The 23,950-nt window shown below is 35.6% G+C and overlaps 1 protein-coding gene across 1 annotated transcript; it reads right to left on the minus strand.

Annotated features, from left to right (window-relative positions):
- Nucleotides 1-645: 645 nt before the first annotated feature.
- LOC131653099 (glutaminyl-peptide cyclotransferase-like) lies at nucleotides 646-13,398 on the minus strand. The gene is made up of 11 exons (XM_058923147.1): nucleotides 12,959-13,398; nucleotides 5,764-5,820; nucleotides 4,904-4,939; nucleotides 3,870-3,934; nucleotides 2,948-3,011; nucleotides 2,289-2,406; nucleotides 2,071-2,168; nucleotides 1,836-1,906; nucleotides 1,505-1,532; nucleotides 1,322-1,373; nucleotides 646-957 (listed from the first exon to the last, which is right to left on the minus strand). Exons 1-11 carry the CDS (start codon nucleotides 13,226-13,228, stop codon nucleotides 842-844), a joined length of 975 nt encoding a protein of 324 aa, XP_058779130.1. The 5' UTR covers nucleotides 13,229-13,398; the 3' UTR covers nucleotides 646-841.
- Nucleotides 13,399-23,950: the final 10,552 nt, after the last annotated feature.

Raw genomic sequence — 23,950 nt, forward strand, 5'->3', positions numbered from 1 at the left:
CAGACGACACTGTTCATATACGAACGTGCATTAATCAACTTCATTACTGCATTAACCAAGTTTGATGACTGCTAAAAATTATTTTTAATACTTGGATGCTTCATTAACCAACTTCATTACTGCATTAACCAAGTTTTTACACATTAACCAAATTTGGTGACTAGTGTAAAGTAATGCAGTAATGAAGTTGGTTAATGCAACATCCAGATATTAAAAATAATTTTTAACAGTCACCAAATTTGGTTAATACAGTGTAAAAACTTAGTTAATACAACATCCAGGTATTAAAAATAATTTTTAGCAGTCATCAAACTTGATTAATATAGTGTAAAAACTTGATTAATGCAGTAATGAAGTTGGTTAATGCGCGTCCGTACATGAACAATATCGTCCGTAATTTTAAAAATAAAAAATATTTTTTATAAATATTATTATTTTATTTTTAAAAACACTGTTCACCGTATAAATACGATGAACAGTATTTGATGTAAGTATTGGTGTATACTATAGGTGTAAGAATAACATTACTCAATTTGATAAACATGCTCAAACAGTGGCACACATTTATCAAAATTTCTAGCCATTGCCCTCTTCAAAATCTCTTGGCGAATCAAAGTCGTAAGTTGTGATAAACATGACAATATATAAATTTAAATATTGATATTCTTTCTCTTGAGGGATTTTATTTCCATTCTTTTTCAGCAAACAACACCTCAAATTGCCTTTTGTTTTTGCACTTTTCTGTTACAGAAAAACGGATCATGTTAGTACCATTTTCAAAATTCAATTTCGCTGCCTTTTTCTTCTAAATAGACTTCAATACTGGGCACACAGCTATAAATCATAGAAATTCGAAAGGCTTGCGCAGGCAAAGCTGCTCAACCATCCCTTCCTCAATTGTTGATTTTATGGGTAAAACTTTGATTTCATACAACTTGGGCCATAGTTTTCCAGTCACTGCAATCAAGAACATAAATCACATAAACTTCATGGGGAAAAAAACCTGCATTTATTCTCCAATTTCAAATACTTGTAGAACAAATTGTGAAAAGCAAACAAAAAAAATGTCTTCGCCAATAAAGAAATCTTAAAAACAGAATGAAAACAAGAAAAGTGTAATTAGATTCTTGAGTCAGGTCACACTTCCATTTGACCCTTGTTTTCATCAAATGTCAATTTCATGCTTAATATTTATGATTTTTAAAAAAATGAATCAAGTCAAGTCAAGTCTCAAATGGATGGAATGGAAATGATATGCTTGAATAAATATGGTCAAATAAAAAGTTTATAATAGATTTTAAAAAAAAAAACTAGCACCTACCAAAAACTCGTTCCTGCTCAGCATCCCATGCTATCCCATTAAGAACATCAACCTAAAATATAAGAGAACAACACACAAGCAAAAAATCATGAGCAACAGCTACCTCTAATAAGAATTTAAGAACACACAATAATAGGACAAAATTATTATCTGTAGATGTATCAAAAGGCTCAAGTTCCTTACACTATTTCCAGCTTCCATTAATTCTTTCCTGCAAATGATAGATTAAACATAACTTAAGCAACAATGTACAAAGAAAGATACTTATTAGTTGCTAGAGTAAATCCCCACTAAATTCCTATAATATGGTTATCCACCAAATGATTAATTTTTTGGCGTCAAAAAGAATATACTAGGACCGACTAAATGCCTTAAAGTGATTAAAAAGCATTGAGGACCAATTTGATGTTGCTAATTTGCTGAAGAACCCAATTCAGGATTCGCTTTGTTGCGTCAAACCAAACATATAAGAATTAAGATGATTTTTTATAAGAAAAGGAAACATGGGCCATACCTTAAATTTGGGAGGAAAATCCATCCAACAACAACACCGTCTTTAGGAGAGATTTTTGCAATACAGTCAGTCTACACAATGAAAAATCAACCTCAAATAATACCCAGATTAACAGAAAGCCTTAGGCCACAGGCATCATGCATACATGTCAAACATTTGTCTTTGTTTTTTCACAATTTTAGGAGATATATTTTCTCTGACTACAACATTCATAGTTGATCATGCAAACACATACCATAAAAACATTTGCCCAAACTTCACCATTTATATATTCCAGTTCATTGAGATTGTGTACTTGATGACCCTTATAGAAGACAATGTGTTTAGATATAACTACAATGGAGAGGAAAGTGTAAGTTCCATGAAAATGCAAGGCAAGAAAAAGTTTGGGAATTGGGTTTCGCTAATAAACTGGTAAAAGGAAACAAATAAAATTTGATTTGACAGACTGACCTTTAAATGTTTGAGGGTCAATTTTGTATAAGGTTGAACTTCCGTCACTTCCAAACAAGACTTTTCCATCAGTTGCAAGACCCCAGCCATCTTTCATATCATGATTAAATGTCCCCAGCTACAGAAATTGTAAAAGTAAGCCGTTAAGACCTAGCTTGCAATATTAAAAAGAATTTTGAAGCATTCACCTTTGTACTGAAGAGAATCTCAGGAAAAATAAACAAACAAAAAAGAAGATTGGTATCACCAAAATCATTGCATGTAAACTGCACCACAGGTGACAACTTGTGTCTATATTTAGACCCATTCAGCTTGTATAAATATTCAATTTGTTTTAATGAATTCAACGTTACAAGATATATATTTTTGGACATAGAAATTTGTTAATCAGATATAGTAGCTAGTTGAAATCTGTTATACTACTAGTCAATCAACTTTCAATTTCTAACTTAATGCTAAAAACTTTCAAAATTGAAGCTGTCAAGGAATCACAGTATAACAGCATGATACAATCATGCAGAATAGTAAAGACATACTGCATATCAACAATAATCACAATGCTGTTACTTTTCTTCGTAGAGTCCCACTGAATCAAAACGTCAGGAGTCTCTCAAACCAAAGACAAAATATTACATGAATAGGTAGGTAAAGCAACAAACTTTGCTTAAATTTTTGAGGTCATATGTGAAACCAAGTGTCTGCAGCCATGTTACTTGGATCAGCCTACAAAATTACACCAGATAATATATTAGAATAAACTAAAAGACCAACCATAATAGTCAAAAATGACTTGATTATTAATCACAAATAGCACAATGTCAATTGTCTAAGCCAAAAGCACATTATATCAGGATCAAAGTGAAGTAAACAACCCGGAAAGCATCCAGAAGTAATTAAATCAGAATATTACAACAAAAATCAGGGTCATTCTTCCTTTTTCATTAGCAACCAAAATTGGTAAATATTACCATTTAAGTAGCTGTACTGTTTACTTTTTATAGCTATAGAAACTAAAATACAAAATGAAAACAATGTTAACATAGAAAAATATACTTGAAGTTGCTTGAGCACTCTTGTTTAAGATGGTATCATAACATACCAAGATCCGTAGGGCCGTCCATTATTGGATCCTATTGAATGTAATGTAATATGATCTAAAAGAGGTTTATGATTGGTAGGCAGCTCTCACTTTACAAACCTGTTTTCTCGAGTTGAATTAGGCTCTCAGCCCAAACTCTAAGAGTTAATTACTGATTATTATATTATATACCAAACATTAAGAAACCAGAGCATAGGCCATTCAAACAAGAAGAAAATGCAGCATGGCCCGTAGCCTCTTTCTCCTGCAAAGCTCAGTTCAAATGGGCTTGCCATCAGCTTTTGGTTTTAGTAGCTAGCGAACGAAAAACTAAGACTTGGCCCTTAAATTTGACATCAAGTACTTTATGGCTCCAAAAATTTAAAGTTTCAAGTGGTTTAAGAAATTTGGCAGTATTGTTATGTTTTATTGATGTATTAAAAGCTGTCAGAGTTTACTATTAATATACATTAAAAAAATGCAACATAATTTTCCTTGCACACCTATTACTGAGGAGAGTTAAACCTTCCCCAAATAACGAATCATCTAGCTTCTGAAGTTTCTCAACCTGCACATAGCACCAAGACTAAATAAATGAAACTTGTTATGACTTCCCGTATTCAAATTACTATGCGTAATCAAATATAAAAAGTGCACTTATAATAAACTCCCAAATGAACATTTGTATGTATATAGTTTTATCAGTTCTTTTACATGGAATATAACCATCGTGTTAAAGAAAGGAACTCTCCGAGATGAAAAGTAGTTAGGATTAGTTAGGGTAGATACTTAGCTAGAGAGGACATCAATACGATAAACAAGGGAGAATAAGGATAGAAGGATTTATTTAGAGAAATTAGAAAATCAAATGAAATGGAGACGTTTTGTTGAAGGAGAAACCTTGGCCAAAGAAGTCTTTCTTCCGTCCTCGATCATTTAAAAATATTGTGCTTTTCTTTAGTCCCAAACAATTTTCTACTTTTCTTCCTTAAGTTCTTAACAGACATTCATAAATGTTGTGGGTACAACAACAGCATATTCTGAGAGCATGAACAACATTGAAAAGTAGGAAAATGCAACTTAGAAACTTTTGTTGCCTTCTAAAGCCCAGTTAAAATACCTTTGTAAAAAGAAAATTAAAACCATAAAAATGTACCTTCCTTGAATAAAATTCCCTTCATTTAAAGTAAGATTTGGATTGAAATTAGGCAATGTAAATCATTTCAGCTAAAGAGACATTGTGTCCAGAAAAATGAGTGAAAGGGAGGGAAAAACATAGGGGAAAGGCTTGGTAATTTAATTAAGTAAAAATACTGTTTAAACACCACACTACCATGTTTAATCATTAATCTTGCTACCTTGCTTTAAATTGGTCATACTGTACAGATTTATATCAAAAGAAAACTCGGATTAAATCAACTTAAGAGTTTGACAGCTATCCATCAGTTGTTCTTCATATAAAATAATAATTGAAAAGCATAAAGATAAGAATACTCATACAAGAACATGGAAGAGTACAAGAACTAGAAATCAGTACCTTCCCAGTACGAAGAGCTACCTTGCGGACAGAGGACTGAAACAACAAATAGTTGAAATGTTAAACAAATATTACACATCAAAAACAACATTAATTGTATGTCTGGGTAAACAAAAAATTAGAATGTAATTAGAAAATAAACCTAATCTTGATTAACAATATTTTAGAATAGATAAAAGCTTAGAAAAATGTCAGACTCGCGAGTCCACGTAAACACGTGAAGAGTCCGTCGATTCAACTTGCAGACTCCTAAGAGTATATGGAAAATAAAAAGTGACTTTAAAATAACCTTAAAATGTCACAAATATAATACAACACCAATTAACATTAAAATCTCAATTTCAAACTATAACAAAACAAAGGGACATTTTGAGACACACAAATGGAAAACGGTATAACAAAACAAAGGAACATATTGCTTCCAAAAGAAGAGAAATAAAAAACAAAAACAATGTTATATTTGGAGAACGGAGATATCACAAGCAGTAACCACTCGCTCGATACAAAAAACCAACAAGAACGAAGCAAAAACAGAGCACTCAAAGAAACAACACAAAAACAGCAACAAAGCAACAAAATGAAGAGTCTATCCGCATTTAATCGAGTCTACCACGAAACAAGTCTGAGTACATGTCAACTCGTTTTGACCTCCTAAACTCAACTCAACGAGTTAACTCGTGAGTCTGACAACCATTGGTCTTATTGAATGCGCACCAGTAGTGGTCAGATTCATATTTATGTAACTGATGTCAGCTTGAAATTTTCATATTCAAGAATACACAAAATCTCCCATCCCACTCCAGCCGTAGAAAGGAAAAAGTAAGAAAAAAGGCAACACTGAAAAAGGAAAGAAACATTACCTTCTTATAAAGACCAGTTGACTCGTATAAGGTATCATTTCCAGCATAAAGAAGTCCCTGAAATCAAACATGCAAGGAGAAAACTTTTTTATCTTCAATGAGTGACAAACTAAGCATTAGCAGTGCAGATTTCAATTTGATAAACACTTCAAAATACATATATCTCCTTCGCATAAAACACTATTTGCAATAAAAAAATATTGTGTGCCACTTATGCTAGGGAACCCAAGAAAGTTGCCTTGTCCATCACTAAAATTTAGTGTTGTGTTTAAGTCATTCCTTATTGTCAGTTACAGTTTCTTTTAAATTTAACTGAAAACTCATTGGATTTCATAAGTGATGCTCTAATGAAGTTTGGAATATTAAAGCAGATAGAGAAATACCTAGCTAAAATGATATACGGCCGCTCTAGGCCGCTATCCAGGATGGACAACCTAGATTCTTAAATAACTTAAATACCTATATCTGCTTCCGTGATAGCATTTTAGAGATAGGTAGGTGCTACATATGAAGCAAGGACACAGACACGGACACCGACATTAACACATCAACACCGATAATAATTTGAAAAAATTAATAAATTAAACGTAATCACAAGTGTTGGCGTCGTGTCGATGTCCGACACACATACGGACACAGACACGCTTTCTTTCATACAGTGCTATAGAGGGTGCTACACTATATGAGATTATCAGCATATGATCTCTGTCTAATGTCCTAAATCTGATGAATGCAGTGACTGCAAGATTTGTTGAATACGGTGAATCCAGGCCCCTACATCAGTAAATTGAATCCTTTGGCTTGAAATTGGGCAGCTCAGTGCTCACATTCTGATAGGGGATTGAGGGAGAATATTGAGAAAGAGAGAGAGAGAGAATAGAATGTAGGGATAAGGAAAGAGTGTTTTATTTATTCAACAAAAGCATACATTGAATGGTTATTTTCTAACTATATATAACTGTCTAAGCAGTTATAACAACCAAATACAACTAATAACAGTTGTATACACTACTACATGCATCATATCCCTCCCCTTGAAATCTTCCTTGTCCTCAAGGAAAAGCTGTAACATCAAAATAGGGAAACTGTAGCTTGATTTTGTATAGTAGCTCCCAAGTAGCCTCTTCCATCGCCTCCCCTTTCCACTGAACCAAAACCTCAGTAACTGCCCTATTATGTCTCTGAATCGAGCGCCTCTTCAAAATCTTAAATGGTTCCTTAGGATCATCCAAACTTCCCCACTCTTCAGGAAGTGCAACCACGGGAATGTTTGCATCAGGACACGGTTTCAAGAGAGATACATGGAACGTAGGATGGATCCGCGAATTAGCTGGGAGAATCAAGGTGTATGCAACTTTTCCCACCCTATGTAGCACCTGATAAGGACCATAAAACCGAGGAGAAAGCTTTTCGGAAGCACGATATTGATCAGAAGATTGTCTATAGGGCTGTAACTTTAGGAAAACCCAATCTCCTTCCTTGAATTCCCGATCACTGCGATGTTTATCAGCCTGCCGCTTCATACGTGCTTGAGCCCGAACCAAGTTACCTTGTAATTTCTGGATCATTTCCTCCCTTACAACGAAACTTCGATCTACCGCATCCACCTTGGTACTTTGAGGGCAATAAGGAAGATGCAGAGGAGGTGCTTGACCATACACGATCTCATAAGGGGTAGCTTGAATAGCAGAATGATAAGTGGTATTGTACCACCACTCAGCCAAAGGTAACCAATTGACCCATTCTTTAGGCCGCTGCCATGTCATAGCCCTCAAGTAATGTTCTAAGCAGCGGTTCAAGACTTCACTTTGACCATCCGATTGAGGGTGGTAGGCTGTTGTTAAGCTCTGGGAAATGCCCAATTGACCAAGGAAAGAACCCCAAAATTTACTTGTAAACAAGGGATCTCGGTCACTCACAATGTTGGCAGGTGCACCATGTAACTTGTAAATTTCAGAAATGAAAACTTCAGCCAATTTTGATGCAGTAAAAGGGTGAGCAAGAGGAATAAAATGGGCATATTTGCTCAGCCGATCAATAACTACCCAAATTGTGTCTTTACCATGAGATTTAGGAAGCTTTTCAATGAAGTCCATGGCTATACTTTGCCACACTCCCTCTGGAACTAGCAGGGGCTGAAGTAAACCAGCAACAGCTCTAGGTTCATACTTGCATCTAAGGCAAGTCTCACATTGCTGAATGAACTTTGTGACATCTTTGGCAAGGCCCTTCCAATAAAACATGCTCTTGATCCTTGCTATAGAAGCCCTGATGCCCGAATGGCCTCCTTGGTGTGAAGAATGAAGCCATTGTAGAATCACCAATCGCACTTGTCCATCATTAGGAATGACCAGCTTGTGTTTCCTATACAATAAATTGTCCAAAACAGAAAAATGGGGATGCAAGGTTGGGTTAGCGAGAACCTGCAGCCTGAGGTCATGCAACGCTGAATCTTGTTCATAGCTTTTAAGGAGAGAGTCCCATAACTCAGAAGAAATAGAAGAGACGGTCAACTGTAAAACTTCCCCATGCGAAGCTCTCGACAAGGCATCTGCAGCTACATTATCCTTACCCTTCTTATACAAAATTTTATAAGAAAGACCCATGAGTTTAGTGACCCATCTATATTGGGCTGGAGTAGATAAACGTTGCTCCAATAGGTATTTCAAACTATGTTGGTCAGTAAGAATTGTAAATGTGTTCAGGGAAAGATATTGGTGCCACTTAGACACTGCATGAATCAATGCTAATAATTCCCTGTCATAAACTGACAACAGCCTGTTTTTAGGAGACAAAACCTTGCTAATAAAAGCCACAGGGTGCCTGTCCTGCATTAACACAGCACCAATTCCCGTGCCCGAAGCATCTGTTTCAACCACAAATGACTTTTGCATATTAGGGATGGCCAACACCGGAGAATTACTCAAAGCATCTTTCAACGTAGTGAAGGCGTTGTGCGTCTCTTGTGTCCAATGGAACGAATCCCGCTTGAGTAAATCAGTAAGAGGAGAAGCAATGATGCTGTAACCTTTAATGAACCGCCTGTAGTAACCCGTCAATCCTAGAAAGCCCCTCAATTGCTTAACTGTTTGAGGCGCCGGCCAATCTCTCACAGCTTGAACTTTAATTGGGTCAGTAGTAACTCCCGTAGGTGTAATGAAATGACCCAAGTATTCGATCCGTGTCGTGAAGAATGCGCACTTACTTCTCTTAACATAGAAGGTGTGAGCTTTGAGGATCTGAAACACGTGTCGAAGATGAGCCACATGTGCCTCCAAAGATGGGCTATACACTAGTATGTCATCAAAGAAAATAAGAACACATTTTCTCAATAAACCAGAAAAAATAGTGTTCATTGTTCCTTGAAAAGTAGCTGGTGCGTTGGACAAGCCGAAAGGCATCACCACATATTCATACTGCCCCCCATGAGTTTGAAATGCTGTCTTTGGTACGTCCTCCGTTTTCATCCTTATTTGATGATATCCAGCCCTAAGATCCAATTTAGAAAACACCACTGCCCCACCTAATTCATCCAATAAATCCTCCACCAAAGGAATTGGGAATTTAGCCTTCACTGTCATGTCGTTCAACCGCCTATAATCCACACACATTCGCCAACTCCCGTCTTTCTTTTTAACTAACACAACTGGAGAAGCAAAAGGTGAAGAGCTTGGTTGAATTACTCCCAAATCCAAGAGCTCTTTAACCATGCCATCAATGACATCCTTCTGAGCTGGTGGATATCTATAAGGTCTTAAACTAACGGGGTTAGAACCCTCCTTTAGCACAATTTGATGATCATGAATACCCCTAAAGGGTGGCAGTTGAGTAGGTGTATCAAAGACCTCTTGGAACTCATGTAGAACAGATTCTCTATGGACCCTCATCACCGGATCCTCTAGCTCCTCAGTGGTCACTGAACAGCACATTGTCTCTGTGGAACAAGGTAGCAACTGTAGCATATAACAGAAGCTATCTTCAACCATTAACTGATGCAATTTAGCAGCTGGGACTATCCTACTTTTAATTTCTTTAACAGCCTGCAACTTCACATGCATACCATTCATAGAAAATTCCATAGCCATATTGGTAAAATCCCAGTGGATGACTCCCCATTGCCGTAACCATTGCATGCCCAATATAATATCACAACTGGACAATGGTATTGCAATAGCATCAGTGAGAAAATCATACCCTTGAAGCTTTAACCGGATGCCTTCACATCGTCCCGCACCTTGTATAAGGCCACCATCAGCTACAGTTATCCGCAAGGGATGCATGGGTTGTAGAATATTGAGCCCCTCTTTACATAATTTCTGGTTGATGAAATTATGAGTGCTGCCTGTATCTATGAGTACATGAACTCTCTTTTTGCCCATCCATCCTATCAATCTCATCATAGGATGAGAAGAGTCTCCCTGAATGGCATTAAGTGAAACAGTGGGATCAACACCTTGAGTAGGATCATTAGACACTTCCTCAGAAACAGAATCAACTTCAATTGACTCCACTTGGTTTTCCTCCCCAACCTCCATAAGGAACACTTGCATTTTCTTCCTCTGAGGACAATCATGTCCAGGAAAGAATTTGTCATGACAGAAAAAACACAAGTTTTGAGCCCTATGTTCATCCATTTCTTTAGGAGAAAGCTTCTTCTGAAACGTATATGTCGGCTTTCCCAAAATGCTCTTCTGTGAACCGTCGACAATCCCTTTCTTCTCCTGAGTCATCACTTTCTTGTCAAAGGTGTTAGAAATTGTATTCTTTTTCTCACTCCAAGAACTTTGTGTTCGGTTTGCAGGCCCCAACCGTTTCTGTAACAAATCCAAGCTTCGTTCTTGCAACTTTGCCATACGAGTGGCTTCCAACACCGTACGCGGAGCGAACATCTTCACACCATTACACAGTTCCTGTTGAAGGCCTCCTAAATAGCATTGGAGCTTTTGAGATTCCGTCAAAGCTGTTCTACCCACAAGATTGTCAAACATTTCCTGATATGCCTCCAAGGAACCAGTCTGCACCAGTTTCTTGAGTTCTTCCATAGGTGAATCGAACTCGAGGCTAAATCGCATCTTCAATGCCTCAGTGAAATTTTGCCATGTCAATCGGCCATTCGATCCCTGTTCTAGACTTTGGAACCAACGAAAAGAATTATCATCAAGAGCGATGCTCGCAACGGAGACCTTGTCCCCTTCTTGCGTTCCGTCCAACAAAAAAAAACGTTCACATTTCGCAATCCAAGATTCGACATCGTCGCGAGTGAATTTTGGAAAATCCAAACGCGTTAATCGCGTTGCTGGTCGAGTTGCTCCGTCACCAGTACCACCATGGCGACGCGACGCCGTTAACTCCGCCATTTGCAATCCAATTCCGCGCATGGCTTCTTGCACATTGGTGAATTGAATTTCGAAACGATTCTCCAATTCACGAATTTGCCTCGTGATACATGGCTCCACCGCCGCCATTATGCGTTCCTCCGCCTCACGAATGGCGTTCTGCATTCGCGTCGCTTCTGCCATGAAGGATGTGGCCGAGGTCGACAGGCTCTGATACCAATGATAGGGGATTGAGGGAGAATATTGAGAAAGAGAGAGAGAGAATAGAAAGTAGGGATAAGGAAAGAGTGTTTTATTTATTCAACAAAAGCATACATTGAATGGTTATTTTCTAACTATATATAACTGTCTAAGCAGTTATAACAACCAAATACAACTAATAACAGTTGTATACACTACTACATGCATCACATTCTCGCTTCAATAAACCTAATACAACCAAAAACTTGTGAGCTGACTAAACTTCACTCAATGATTATTATGTGCTTAATGCGACAATGAATACACGATTTAATGAATGCAGTACTCCCCGCATAGAACTTGTATAGAACTATAGACCAGTAGCCTTTCAGGTCTTGAACTATTTGTCATCAATAATAAAAACAAACTTCGCATTGCATCCAAATTGCTCACCAACTCTCACGTACCTCTCTCCAAAAATTAAATAAATAAATAACTAGTCAACGTTTGGTTCCATGTTATGAATAACTTTTTTGGTGCTGCATGAAACAAACAGCAATTGCACTAAAAGATGCTAAACTACTCTAAAATTAACATTTTCATTCATTTTCTTCATGATGATTACATTCACCAATCTTGTGCTTATTCTCATAATTTGGGTTTGGGCCTAACTCATCCCTATAAAACCGGCTTGTAGAGTGAGGATTGTCCCCATATATAAACACAACACATGCCATATCTCTAAGCAATGTGGAACTAAATCCACCCCTTCAAAGCCAACATAATGGAGGTATTGGGGGCTACAATGAGGCAAGTCAAAGTGCTGCAATTAAGGCAACTAGGGGCAGGCCGCAATTAAGTAGGAAATTCCAACTCTTATAACACTAACCAATTACTAACAAACTAACCAATTACTCAGCATAATTGATCTATTTAAAATCTAGATCCTTCTCATGGACTCAGAGAACTTGGCCTTAGTAATTAGCATATTTAGATCATTACTTCCCACCCCTCAATCTTGTTTGTATTGGTTAGGTTTGAACACAATTAATTATGTTTGACACTTTGACTCCCGGCCCTAATATTGATTCTAAATCCAACCTCAATTCTACCCAAAAGCTTAGAGTTCTAGCTTTTCCAAAAGCAATTTTGATCTATGAAGCACGGACACCAAAAACACAACACTGACTCCTAACATGTTGATACCAATAATAATTTGAAATGATAATAAATTAAATGTAGTCACAAGTGTCGTTGTCGGTTTCGGACACCGACACTAAAGAGTAACACAACTTTTTTCAAAGGTGCTACATAGATTTTGCTCCATAAAATCAAACATGACCCGGTAATTTATTTTTTTTAATGTGTCCAAATACAAATCAATTTACAGTTAAACACTTTTTGACAAAAAGCGATTTTACAAAATCAATTTCCATAACACACATCGTAGACAATTAATCAATCCTCATCCAAATCAAACAATTTCCATAACACACATCGTAAACAATTAATCAATCCTCATCCAAATCAAACAGTAACCGAAGAAACTGATCTTCAACTCCATTGAAAACAACAACTTGAACCATTAAAAAAGGTCAAATACACGGTACGAAAGGAATGAACAACAACAAAAGTAAAAGAATAAATCCGAACAAAAACAGAAAATAAAAAAAGTTGACCTGCGTGAAGGCTTGAGGATCGTGAGGAAACTCATTGACGACGGAGATCGTCTCATAAGAAACCACTTGTTGAAACGCACGCCATGCGTTCGACGAAACGAGCAAGAGACAGATGACGGAAATGACGAGTAAAACGGCAAGAATAGCGGAAACAGTGGCAAGAGTGCGAGGTTTGCGTTTTCGTGAAGAAGTTGGAAGAGGTGCCATGGAAGGGCTTTTCATTTGTCGTGGTTCACGATGCTTATTCTTTATGGATCTGGAGGCTGCCATTGTTCTTCATGAGAGAAAGTGAATAAAACGAGGGAAATCGGAGGCGCAGAATTACACGTTGAAGCTGTAGACAGCAATTTGTCTCTTTCTGGTGTTATCGGACATTTTTTGAATCTGTACTCTTCCGGTTCCGAGATATATTTAATCGAGGTGATCTGGTAATTAATTAGCCTTAGTATATAGGGGTAGTTATATTATACTCCCTCTGATCTCATTTATAAGAAAAGATTCTCTTTCTAGATACATTGAATAAATAATGTTTCTAGACAACACATTATCCAGATACATTATTTATTCAATATATCTAGAAAAGGAATTTTTTCTTATAAATAAGACTGGAGGTAGTATCATTTTGGTTTTTCCGTCCATTTAGAATATACTTTCTTTTTTTTTTTTAATCAAGGATTTAATAATAGAGTACTAGAGACTAGAGTATTATGGTGTGTTTGGTTCCAGAAAAATGAAGGGAAGGAAGAGGAGGGGAGGAGAACAAAATTCCTCTCAATCACATTTTTTGCGTCCCCCGAATCGGGAGGATTCAGAGGAGAGGAAATGTGAGCGTTGATATTTAATAATTTAATATATTTATTAAAATACCTTCAATTTTATTTTATTATTTTCTCATCTGCTTCTTTTTTATTCTCTATTGCGTATATCAATTCATTATAATTATTTTTTATCTTTAACTTTTTATTTTTATATTTATTTATATTAATTTTTTTTCTAATTTTGTGATATATTCTATAAATATATATATATATATATATATATATATATATATATATATATATATATATATATATATATATATATTTGGTTTATTATATATATAACAATAAGTTAAATAATATTCTATAAATATATAAGGCCTATAAATATATAAATAATATTATATTTTTTGGTGATATATTCTATAAATATATAAATAATATTATATAAAATTTTAAACCATTCATTTATTTGGTTTATTATATATATAACGATAAGTTATTTTATGTATTCAAAAGTTGTTATCAACGTATAGATAGTTTTGCGCCGAAAGTTATAATACGTATCAAGTGTATTCAATTTTTTTAACGTTATGTGGTAAGTTATAAATTTTTAATCACTCAATTTTACAAATATTATTTCTAAAAAATTATTTATGAAATTTTCACCTTTGAATATCATATCAGTTATATAAAATCATAAGGATAAAAATGTAAACTATTAATAAAACCGCTCCCCTCCCCTCGTGAACCAAACATATTTTTAACCAAAATCCCTCCCCTCCCCTCCCATTCACTCGTTTGAACCAAACATACATAATTAATAAAAATCCCCCCTTCCCTCCATTAAAATTCCTCATATTCCCTCCCCCTCATTTGAACCAAACAGACCCTAAGGGGTAATCTAACCTTATTAATAAAAACAAGATACAATTAGAGAAAGAGGAAAAATTCCGATTCAAATGAAACTTAAGCTAAATAATATATAGGAGCTTTGTAAAATTCATAATGAATACATTTGGAGAAAGAAATTTCGCCGATAAAATGTCACTTTCAAACTAAAAACTTAATGTTCCAAACGATATCCGAGACCACACCTGCATCATTATTAAAAACAATGGAGTTCCTCGTCTTCCACAGCGTCCAACACACCGCCGACCACACCAAACTAACTTTTCGATTTCTAACCTTCTTAAACTTACAAAAATTTATCCAAGAAAGAAAGTTTCCCCTAATAGAATCCCTGGGGCGAAACGAGAAACCAATCCAATCCAATTTAGAATATACTAGTAATTTGTAATAAATGACTTTGTTTTTTAATAAAAAAAAACCCAATGGATTAATAAAAAGGATATACAAGGGAGAAAAGAAACCTTCCCCGGCTTAAACGAATCCAAAGTTTGGTAACCTAAGTATATTCCTAGGTAGTCACTAAGAATAGTGTTCGGATAAGAATCAAGCCAAACATTGTTAACCATATAGAGATTTAAATTGGCTAGCTTATCGGTAGAATGGTTGTTTTCTCTAACAATATGAGATATAATAAAGCTAATTCCATTCATAATGGATAAGCAATTGGACCATTTGCTCTTAAGCCTCCAAGGGATTGAGGAAGAATATTGAAACATGCTGAGAGTATTTACTTTATGAAATATGGTGTCACAATCCGTGACATTCCTATTGAAAGTGATATATTATGGGATCAGTTAAGAATTGGTTGGTTCACTTCTGAAAATTCCTCAAAGACATTTCATATGAACAAGTTTTGAAGAAATTCTTAGTCAGATTCTCTAAGGCTCTAAAGACTATTGTGGGTTTTCAAAAGTTTATTGTTGAGCTGAAGTCTCAACACAAGCCTATGGCACTCCCTCCACCAGAACCTGTTCCTGCTCCTATAGAGATTTTGTTAGAACCTCAAACTGTTGTGAAGCTTCTCCAAAACCAAATTTAACTTTGCAGCATCCTCTAGGATCCCTATATTTGTGTCTGTTGTTGCTGAAGATGCTTCTTCAGATATTAAGAAGACTCCGGAAGAGTTGAAAAAGAAAAATGCTGAAGTGAAGGCTTGGATAGTTTGTCAAGAAGAAATAAACCTTGCTATTCAGAATCTGTTGACCACCACTGTTTCTAAGCATCCATCTTAAAAACCTTTTTTTTTTCTTTTTTCTGTTTATATTACGTTTATATTTTGAATCTTTAAATTGTTATTTAAGTTGTTTATTCTATTCTTTTCTGTGTTACATTAAGCATGATTTTTGTATGGTCTTAAAGTTAGACAGCTGCCCTACTTTAATTTGACAGCACACATACCAATTACCTTGGGTACATCAACTGTTTGAAATAAATAAAATCCTTTAACCCCATCTTCTCTATTTCTTCTCTCTCTTACTCTTTGTTTTCCAAAAATTCTATTTCCTTCTTTCTTTTGTGAAAACCCTAAACATGAGATGGCTTCAAAAACTAACCATGGCATCGATAGCCAGTTGGTCGTCGTCAATAAAAGACTTATTGATTTTACAGAAATGATGGCTCACGACTTTGATCTTCAAGAGATCATCTCTTTTCAAGGCTAGAATGGTTACTTTTATATGCTCTTTAATTCCACTTACCCCGATCTTGTTAGAATTATGGATAAATGCACCAATCAAAGAACTCAATCATGAGTCTTGTTTCTTTCTAAACTTTCCAGGATCCTCATCACCATTAAAATAGTTATTATTGCCAATGTGATAAATTGTGAGAATGTGAGTGTTACTCCATATCTTGTGCACTGGAAACTATCTTCCACTCAGCCTTATCATTGATGGTTTTTTATTTCTACAAAAGTCGCTAGCCTTAATTTCAGGCCATCGGTTTGGCATCAAATTTTGACATCAAACTTTTTTCCAAGGAACAAGGATAAAAAAACTATGACTTTGGATGACAAGTATCTTCTGCTTCTCCTTAACTCAAGGTGGAAAATCAATTTATCTCAAGTTATGTTTGACTATTTGAAGTCAACACTCGTGTCCTTTTAAGAACGAATGAGTTCCTTCATTCCTTATGGACGAGCACTTTCAAAATTGTTCATTCATCAAGGAGTAGTTATATATATATATATATATATATATATATATATATATATATATATATATATATGTATGTATATATGTGTGTGTGTGTCTCCTTGATATTAGTAGTTCACTATTATTTTTTTATTTGTATATATTCTTTATTTTGTTGTCGATGTGTAATTTTTTGTAGGTACATGTATTCTTGAAAAAGACCTAAATTGATAATTAAAATAAAATGAGTAGTATGAATGTGAGAGTGAGTAAAATACCTATGTCTTAACGCGTGAAAAACTTTATATTCAAAAGATGGTTATAACTTGCTTGTTTCTTAACAAACCAATGAGAATGTTTGTGGGTATTGACTTTTGATTCTCATGAGTTTTCATAAACAAATATTTCTGACTCCAAAGGTCACAAGTCAATATAGTGATTTTTCTAAAAAGAAGATGATGATGTCGAATACATTCGCAGAAGTCACCACAAGCTCGTCGGCCTTAAAAACATCTTATTATGAAGTCTAGCGACGGGGATCTACACAGCTAGCATTTTGAAAGAGTATTTAGGGGAGTCCGATTAGTATTTTGGATTATGCTGGATTGAAGCAAGGAAGAAAAGTGATAACTCGACAACGATTAGTGTTTGTCATTGGTTTGCTAAGTACAAAGTTATGAGGAAGATCACAATTATGAATGAGTCCCTTAAGGATAGGTAATAGTATAAGTTTGGGGTTATGATGACACTTTGTCATCATGTAATTTTATAAGCATTTGATTATGTTTTTGATGATTTTTGATTAATTATGATTAAGTTTTATGAAGAAATAGGAAGAAAGTGAAAAAGTTGAAGAAACAAAGCAAATTTTCTACACAATTTACAGGATGAAGTATGTCTATAGTAATTTTATCATATCTAGAGTTTCGTAAATCCTATTGAGACAAGACTTTTTGAAAATGAAAGCTAAGAGATATATATAATGGAAAAAATGCAACCATGATGACTTTACATTACGCTGTGATGGATTACTTTGTCTGCCAAACATTTTTTGTTGTTGCTATTTACAGGAGAAATAGAGGATAAAAAGCGGTGGATAATCTTGTGACTTAAATTTGACTGTGTAATACGGTGAACTGACTTTTTATCAAAATGTTGCGGTAAGCAAGAGTCGCCACCGACTTTTATTTTATCCAATAAGAAAGGCTAAAAGAACAGAAAAAGACCTTTTAAAAGATTTTGAGTTTGGGGGGTAAGTTATACAAAGGGAAGGTGTAAGGCACCCTTTGCATCCATGGTTTTCCATGGGCTCTTAATTGCTTAGCTCACTTTTAAATTGTTTTGAAATGTTGAAAAGGAGGTGTGAAAAGTAAAAACTTTGAAGAAGAACTTTAGCTTGTAAATAAGCGTAGTCTTTTTGAATTTGATTTTGGAAAAGAGAGGGAAAAGGATTTTTGAATTTAGAGCAAGCAATTAGTAGCAACTACCCTAAGTTAAAAAAATTGTTCTTTTAGTCTTTCGGGCGAAAGAGTCTATCCATACCATGAGAGGGCAGGAAGTCTTTCAATTGGATGTTGAAGGGTCATCGAGAATAATCATTCTCCATAAGACTGTCCCATGCCATAAAGAAGGCAGGTAGTCTAAGGGAAGGATATAATAGTCATTTTATCTGTTTAGGCATCATGCGAGGATACCTTAGCAATGGGGACAAATCGTCATTTACCGAGGCAACATCGAGGGACAAAATTTATGATGAATGAACTGAGGGAAACATTTGCTTTAGGTATCCTCGGAATCGAGGGACTTGACTATTTTAAGGCAACAAAATTAAGGCAACAGGCAATAAAGGCAACAAGAAGGGTTACCCTAAAAGTGTGTGTGTGGCACAATCATGTGATTAAATTCATATATTTATCTTGTAAATTAGTGATCTATGTTAATTCAAGGCTTGCACTCCCTAGGATTACTAACCACGCAGTTTAAAATGAGCAGAAATTAAAGGCAGAAATTAAAGTTCCTACGCTATTACAATAAACACCTGCGGGGATGGGGGAATTTAATAAACAGAAAAAATAAGAAGGATCAATAATTAGTTTTAAACATTGAATGCCTTGATCTCCCTCGAACCTTTGATCCTGAAAATTAAAATGAACATAATAGGGGTGAGTGTAGGCGGAATTCTTTAACATTTGAAAGTAAACCCTAATTTACATTCTATAAGGTAAAATAATATTTAAAATATTTATTAAATTGGGACTTAGCTTTTTTATTGGCATGGTGCGTAGTCGGAAGATTTTCGATTAGCACTGAAAAAATTAAGAATGAAGAAAAGAAATAGGTTAGTGCATTGACTGATCTAAACCCTAATTACAAACCCTAAAAAGTTTATAAACCTTTTTTTTTTTAAGAAAACTTATTATGACCCAAAAAGTTTATAAGGCTTAGAGTCAGGGGCAAAGGTCAAAGAAATCCTAAGGTTGAAACCTAGGACTAAGGTTTAAAATTATACCAAAATTAATCGAAAAAACATAAATCCTAATTTGAAATAATTGAATAATTTTAATGTTTAAATAACAATTAAAAGTTATTTTGTAAAAAAAATCGAACATTCGATTAAATATCATAATTATATGATCTTTATTTATTCATATGATTTTAGAAAAAAAGAATAACTTAATAATGATTAATAATTAATAAAATAATTGATATAAGAAAAAAAAAGCAATTAAAAAGTTGAGAAATCTTAGCTCTGGATCCTGTGTAGCTGGCCTCTGAGGGCGTATGGTGGTCCTGCGGACTAGTGGCCTTCAGATCTGGTTTGCTGGAGATCCACGGACTGGCATTGGAGATGTATCGTGTGCATGCGCTGGTAGATAACACTGGATCTGGGAATTGGAGGGGACAGAGAAAATAAAACAAAAACAACTTGCTGGGCGTGAGAATCGAACTGGCATCCAATTCCTCACATGCCTCTACACACTTCTAGTTGGGCTGCGCAACACATGTTGTGTATATAATTACCTGAAGTAAATTATAAGCAATACGATAAGATTAATTGGATCAGTCAAACAAGTCTTCGGTGGGTCCCAGGTAGCGCACGCATCCAATGAGAATGGGAGAGAGGGATCTTGACCAATTGACCAACCAATGATGACCGGACACGCGCGCAGAGAGAATTGATCTTGCTGACCGGTGAATAGGACAGTGCCACGCGTGTGTCCACTGTTCATCTTCTTTGTTGACAAACCAGCGCCATGTTTAGCTACGATTTTCACGCCTTTTTGCTGCGATTTCTCATACAGGTCTCGTGGCTAATTCTGGCGAATTTAAAAACCTGCAAGAACGAAACTAACAGGAACAAAGATAACCCAGACGTATATAAAATCAGGCCCTGAGTCCATTGGTGATGTTGTTTTGGCCTGAAACGGCCCGAAAGTACGAGAACGAGAGGATTTCTCCGATTTGCCCTAACCATGGTGCACTTTGATCCACGCGTCCAAGCTCTTATTTAATGGTTCCAAGCTGTTCTAAAATTCATCATAAACTCATCCACAACGTTATATTTGAATAAAACATGGCAGAATATGGAAAACGAAATGCATGGAGATGTGGAATAACATGAACATGGTGCAACCGATTTACTCGTTATGGAACACAATCATTACTCCATTACCCTTCTATCTTACCTTATGAAGCGTTTGGGATGGTTACGTAGTGTTGAAATAGGCTGCTCTTGAGAAAACGTTTTTGCCCTAGTTTTTGAGTTTTTGTAACCTAAGAAGACCTTATTCCTTCACCTGATTTCGTCCCCTCTCCTTCTGAACCTCATGAGTATAAATAGGAGAGAAAATTAGGTCTCCTTTTGGGCTTGGACCTTGTCTCTTTTAATCATCTTGAAAATTTGAGAAAATATATGTTAATTCTTTCTAATTTTGGAGATTTTCCTTTTATCCACATGCTAATACGAATTGGATTTTTATGTGAGGTTATTTGGGCTCCTTTAATGACTGTAAATAAGACCATGCAAATTAATTCCATTATTTTTATATTTTATTCAATTTATTTAGCTTTTAGTTAAATAAAAAACCAAATAAATATGAATAATGAGTATAAAAATAATTTGATGAGATTTGAAGTCCTTATATGGGTCATGGATGTGTTTGAAGTCCAAGTTTTAGGCCCATTAACTCAAAAATACAAAATTGTCTAATTGTGGTTTCATGCTTTTCTTGAAAATCGATCAACTTGTACCACGCGTATCTCCCTCATTTTTAATCATATGAAGATGTTCCCATACTTTTTAGAAAGCTCAAAGAGTCCTTTAAACACCCCTTTTGGTTTCATCTCAATTGAGTTTACCATGTCCAAGTTATGAGCTTTGAGAAAAAATGACTTTTTTGCGATCCTTTAGAAGGACCTGTAATGTTTTGGCTCGTATCTCTCAAATGAAGCATTTTTGGCCTTGGCATGTGAGAGACAAAATTGTAGAGAATTCAATTTCCTTCAAATTGAGCTTTGGATGGGAAATTTCTGATGTTCCATGTGGGAGTTATGGCCGGTCAAAGTTTAGTTGACTTTTTCCTTAAAATCCCTAATTTAGAAACTCAGGTTCTTGATGATTCTGGAGCTTTTCTTGATGAATCATAATCAATACTTGATCAAATGATGAATGATACTTCATAATGAGGATTTTGACCAAAAATCAGAAGTTTTGACTGTGGTTTGACCATAGTTTGACTTTTAGGTCAACCAATCGAGTATCGATCGTTTGGGACATTGAGTGAGCAATCTTTCGAATCAGGACTTGAAACTTGGCATAGAGATTCCTTGAATCGTATGAGAGACCATGGAATCCATTTGAGGTATCAGAAGTTCAAATTCCTTGACTAAATCAGAAACCCTAATTTGGATCTTGTGCTTAGGAGAAGAGTGAGCTTGTACTGTCTTGAGCAATTGCAAGTTAGGTGAGTAAAAACATTTTGGGCAAATTTTGGGGTATGACAGACTGTAAAGCATTTTTTTAGGCTTTAGAGTAAAGGTTTTCATCACCAAAAGCTAGACTCAATCTGGAAATTGATGTATTATTTCTTTGTTGCTTCATTTATGATTCCTATGAGCATGAATAAATAAATTTTATTGTTAAAATAGAATAATCCTTGTAGAAACGAACTTATAAATTTTATTACTTCGATACATTTAGTACATTTGATAAATTGTCATCAAGTATGAATTTCAGGAAAGTTTTATTCCCTTTGTCTAGGTCATACAAAAGTAGTTGTTTATGGCCAGAATACACACCTTTGAATTACAAAAGTTCACATTCGGATGAATTGTCCACTAATTTGTCTATGTTCAATTGGGGGTATGAGTCTTTAGGACATGCCTGGTTGAGATCTATGTAATTGACACACATCCTCCACTTCTCCAAAGTTTTTTTACTACTACAAAGTTATAGAGTCATTTGAAATACCTTGCTTCGAATATGATGTTGACGTCCAACACACCTTGAACTGTCTTGGCTTTTACTTTATCCTTCTCAAGAGATAAACACCTCTTTAATTAGGAGACATACCGGGCTTCTGGGTCAAAGTTTAGCTTGTGATAGGCTACACTTGGATTGATATTGGACATCTCGTACGCTGAAATAGAAAAAGGTCAGTTTGCCTCTTAGGAATTTCATAAGTCATTCTCTTGCATTGGTTGGGAGGTTAGCTCTTATCTTTACTGACCTGGTCGGATTATCACCGAGCTAGATAACTTCAAATTCTCCATCTAGCATTGGTCTTAGATTCCTCCCCATGGTATAGGTAAGCAAAACGAGTTCAACCTGCTTAACCTCATCTTCTCGAACAACTAGGTCGACTACATTAACTTTGCTTGGGGTTTCCCCCGACTATTGAAGTAGTACTGAGTCTTTTGAGTATGATGCTACGAGCTCCGTGTAGGTCGGAAGTGATGGTAATCGATTTATCGTTGTTACTAGAGTCATTTGAAATACCTTGCTTTGGATATGAAGTTGACGTCCAACACACCTTGAACTGTCTTGGCTTTTACTTTATCCTTCTCAAGAGATAAACACCTCTTTAATTAGGAGACATACCGGGCTTCTGGGTCAAAGTTTAGCTTGTGATAGGCTACACTTGGATTGATATTAGACATCTCGTACGCTGAAATAGAAAAAGGTCAGTTTGCCTCTTAGGAATTTCATAAGTCATTCTCTTGCATTGGCTGGGAGGTTAGCTCTTATCTTTACTGACCTGGTCGGATTATCATCGAGCTAGATAACTTCAAATTCTCCATCTAGCATTGGTCTTAGATTCCTCCCCATGGTATAGGTAAGCAAAACGAGTTCAACCTGCTTAACCTCATCTTCTCGAACAACTAGGTCGACTACATTAACTTTGCTTGGGGTTTCCCCCGACTATTGAAGTAGTACTGAGTCTTTTGAGTATTTCTTCATGGATGCTACGAGCTCCGTGCAGGTCGAAAGTGATGGTAATCGATTTATCATTGTTACTATGATATTTCATCTTAAGGTGGACTATGGAGGCCCCTCTATCCAATGTTGTTAGGAAAGATCTCCCGAGGAAGTCAATGAAAGCATTTTGACACATAAGTACCTAGAAGTGTACATTTGTGCTTCTCTCGTCTTGTCCTTCTCCGAGTGAAACTCTCATGTTTATGCCTCCATAATATCGGCTAGTAGAATCGTTTAATTCCATAAGGATCATGTCTTCGCATGGTTTTATATTTTGCATCTATATACCTAATCTCCTAAATGTCTACAAGTGCATCAAGTTACTTACACTTTTGTCATTTATCAGGAGGCTGGATACGACATCGTTAGATATGGTAGAGATAATGACTAACACTAACGTATCATTTGGGATTCCCTCTACATTCTCGTGGTCGCGAAAGCCTAATATCGATTTGTCATCTCCTCGTTCTTCAATTTGAGCTACATATCGAGTGAAGTTCATCATGAGAATATATTCTCTCCTCAGTGATGTTACTCGGGTGTCACCAACCATGAAAATTGAAGACAACATTAAACTAGGCTATTTGAATAAGTGTGTGAGGTTTAAATTGATAGTTATCTTCTCCATCGGAGGGCATTACTTTAGCGACATATGGATTGGATCAAACAAAGTTTGTTTATGGAATTTTGCGAGAATCAACAGTCGTTTCTT

This window comes from Vicia villosa, linkage group LG2 (assembly GCF_029867415.1).
Source record: "Vicia villosa cultivar HV-30 ecotype Madison, WI linkage group LG2, Vvil1.0, whole genome shotgun sequence".
NCBI lineage: Eukaryota > Viridiplantae > Streptophyta > Magnoliopsida > Fabales > Fabaceae > Vicia > Vicia villosa.

What these genes read in the sequence shown, in the direction of transcription:
- LOC131653099 (XM_058923147.1), bottom strand. Translation starts at nt 13,228, where the DNA reads ATGGCAGCCTCCAGATCCATAAAGAATAAGCATCGTGAACCACGACAA. An exon ending in ACCTCAAAAATTTAAGCAAA is followed by an intron (nt 2,407 to 2,947) that starts GTTTGTTGCTTT and finishes CAATTTCTGTAG; the next exon opens with CTGGGGACATTTAATCATGA. An exon ending in TAATGGAAGCTGGAAATAGT is followed by an intron (nt 1,374 to 1,504) that starts GTAAGGAACTTG and finishes CTTATATTTTAG; the next exon opens with GTTGATGTTCTTAATGGGAT.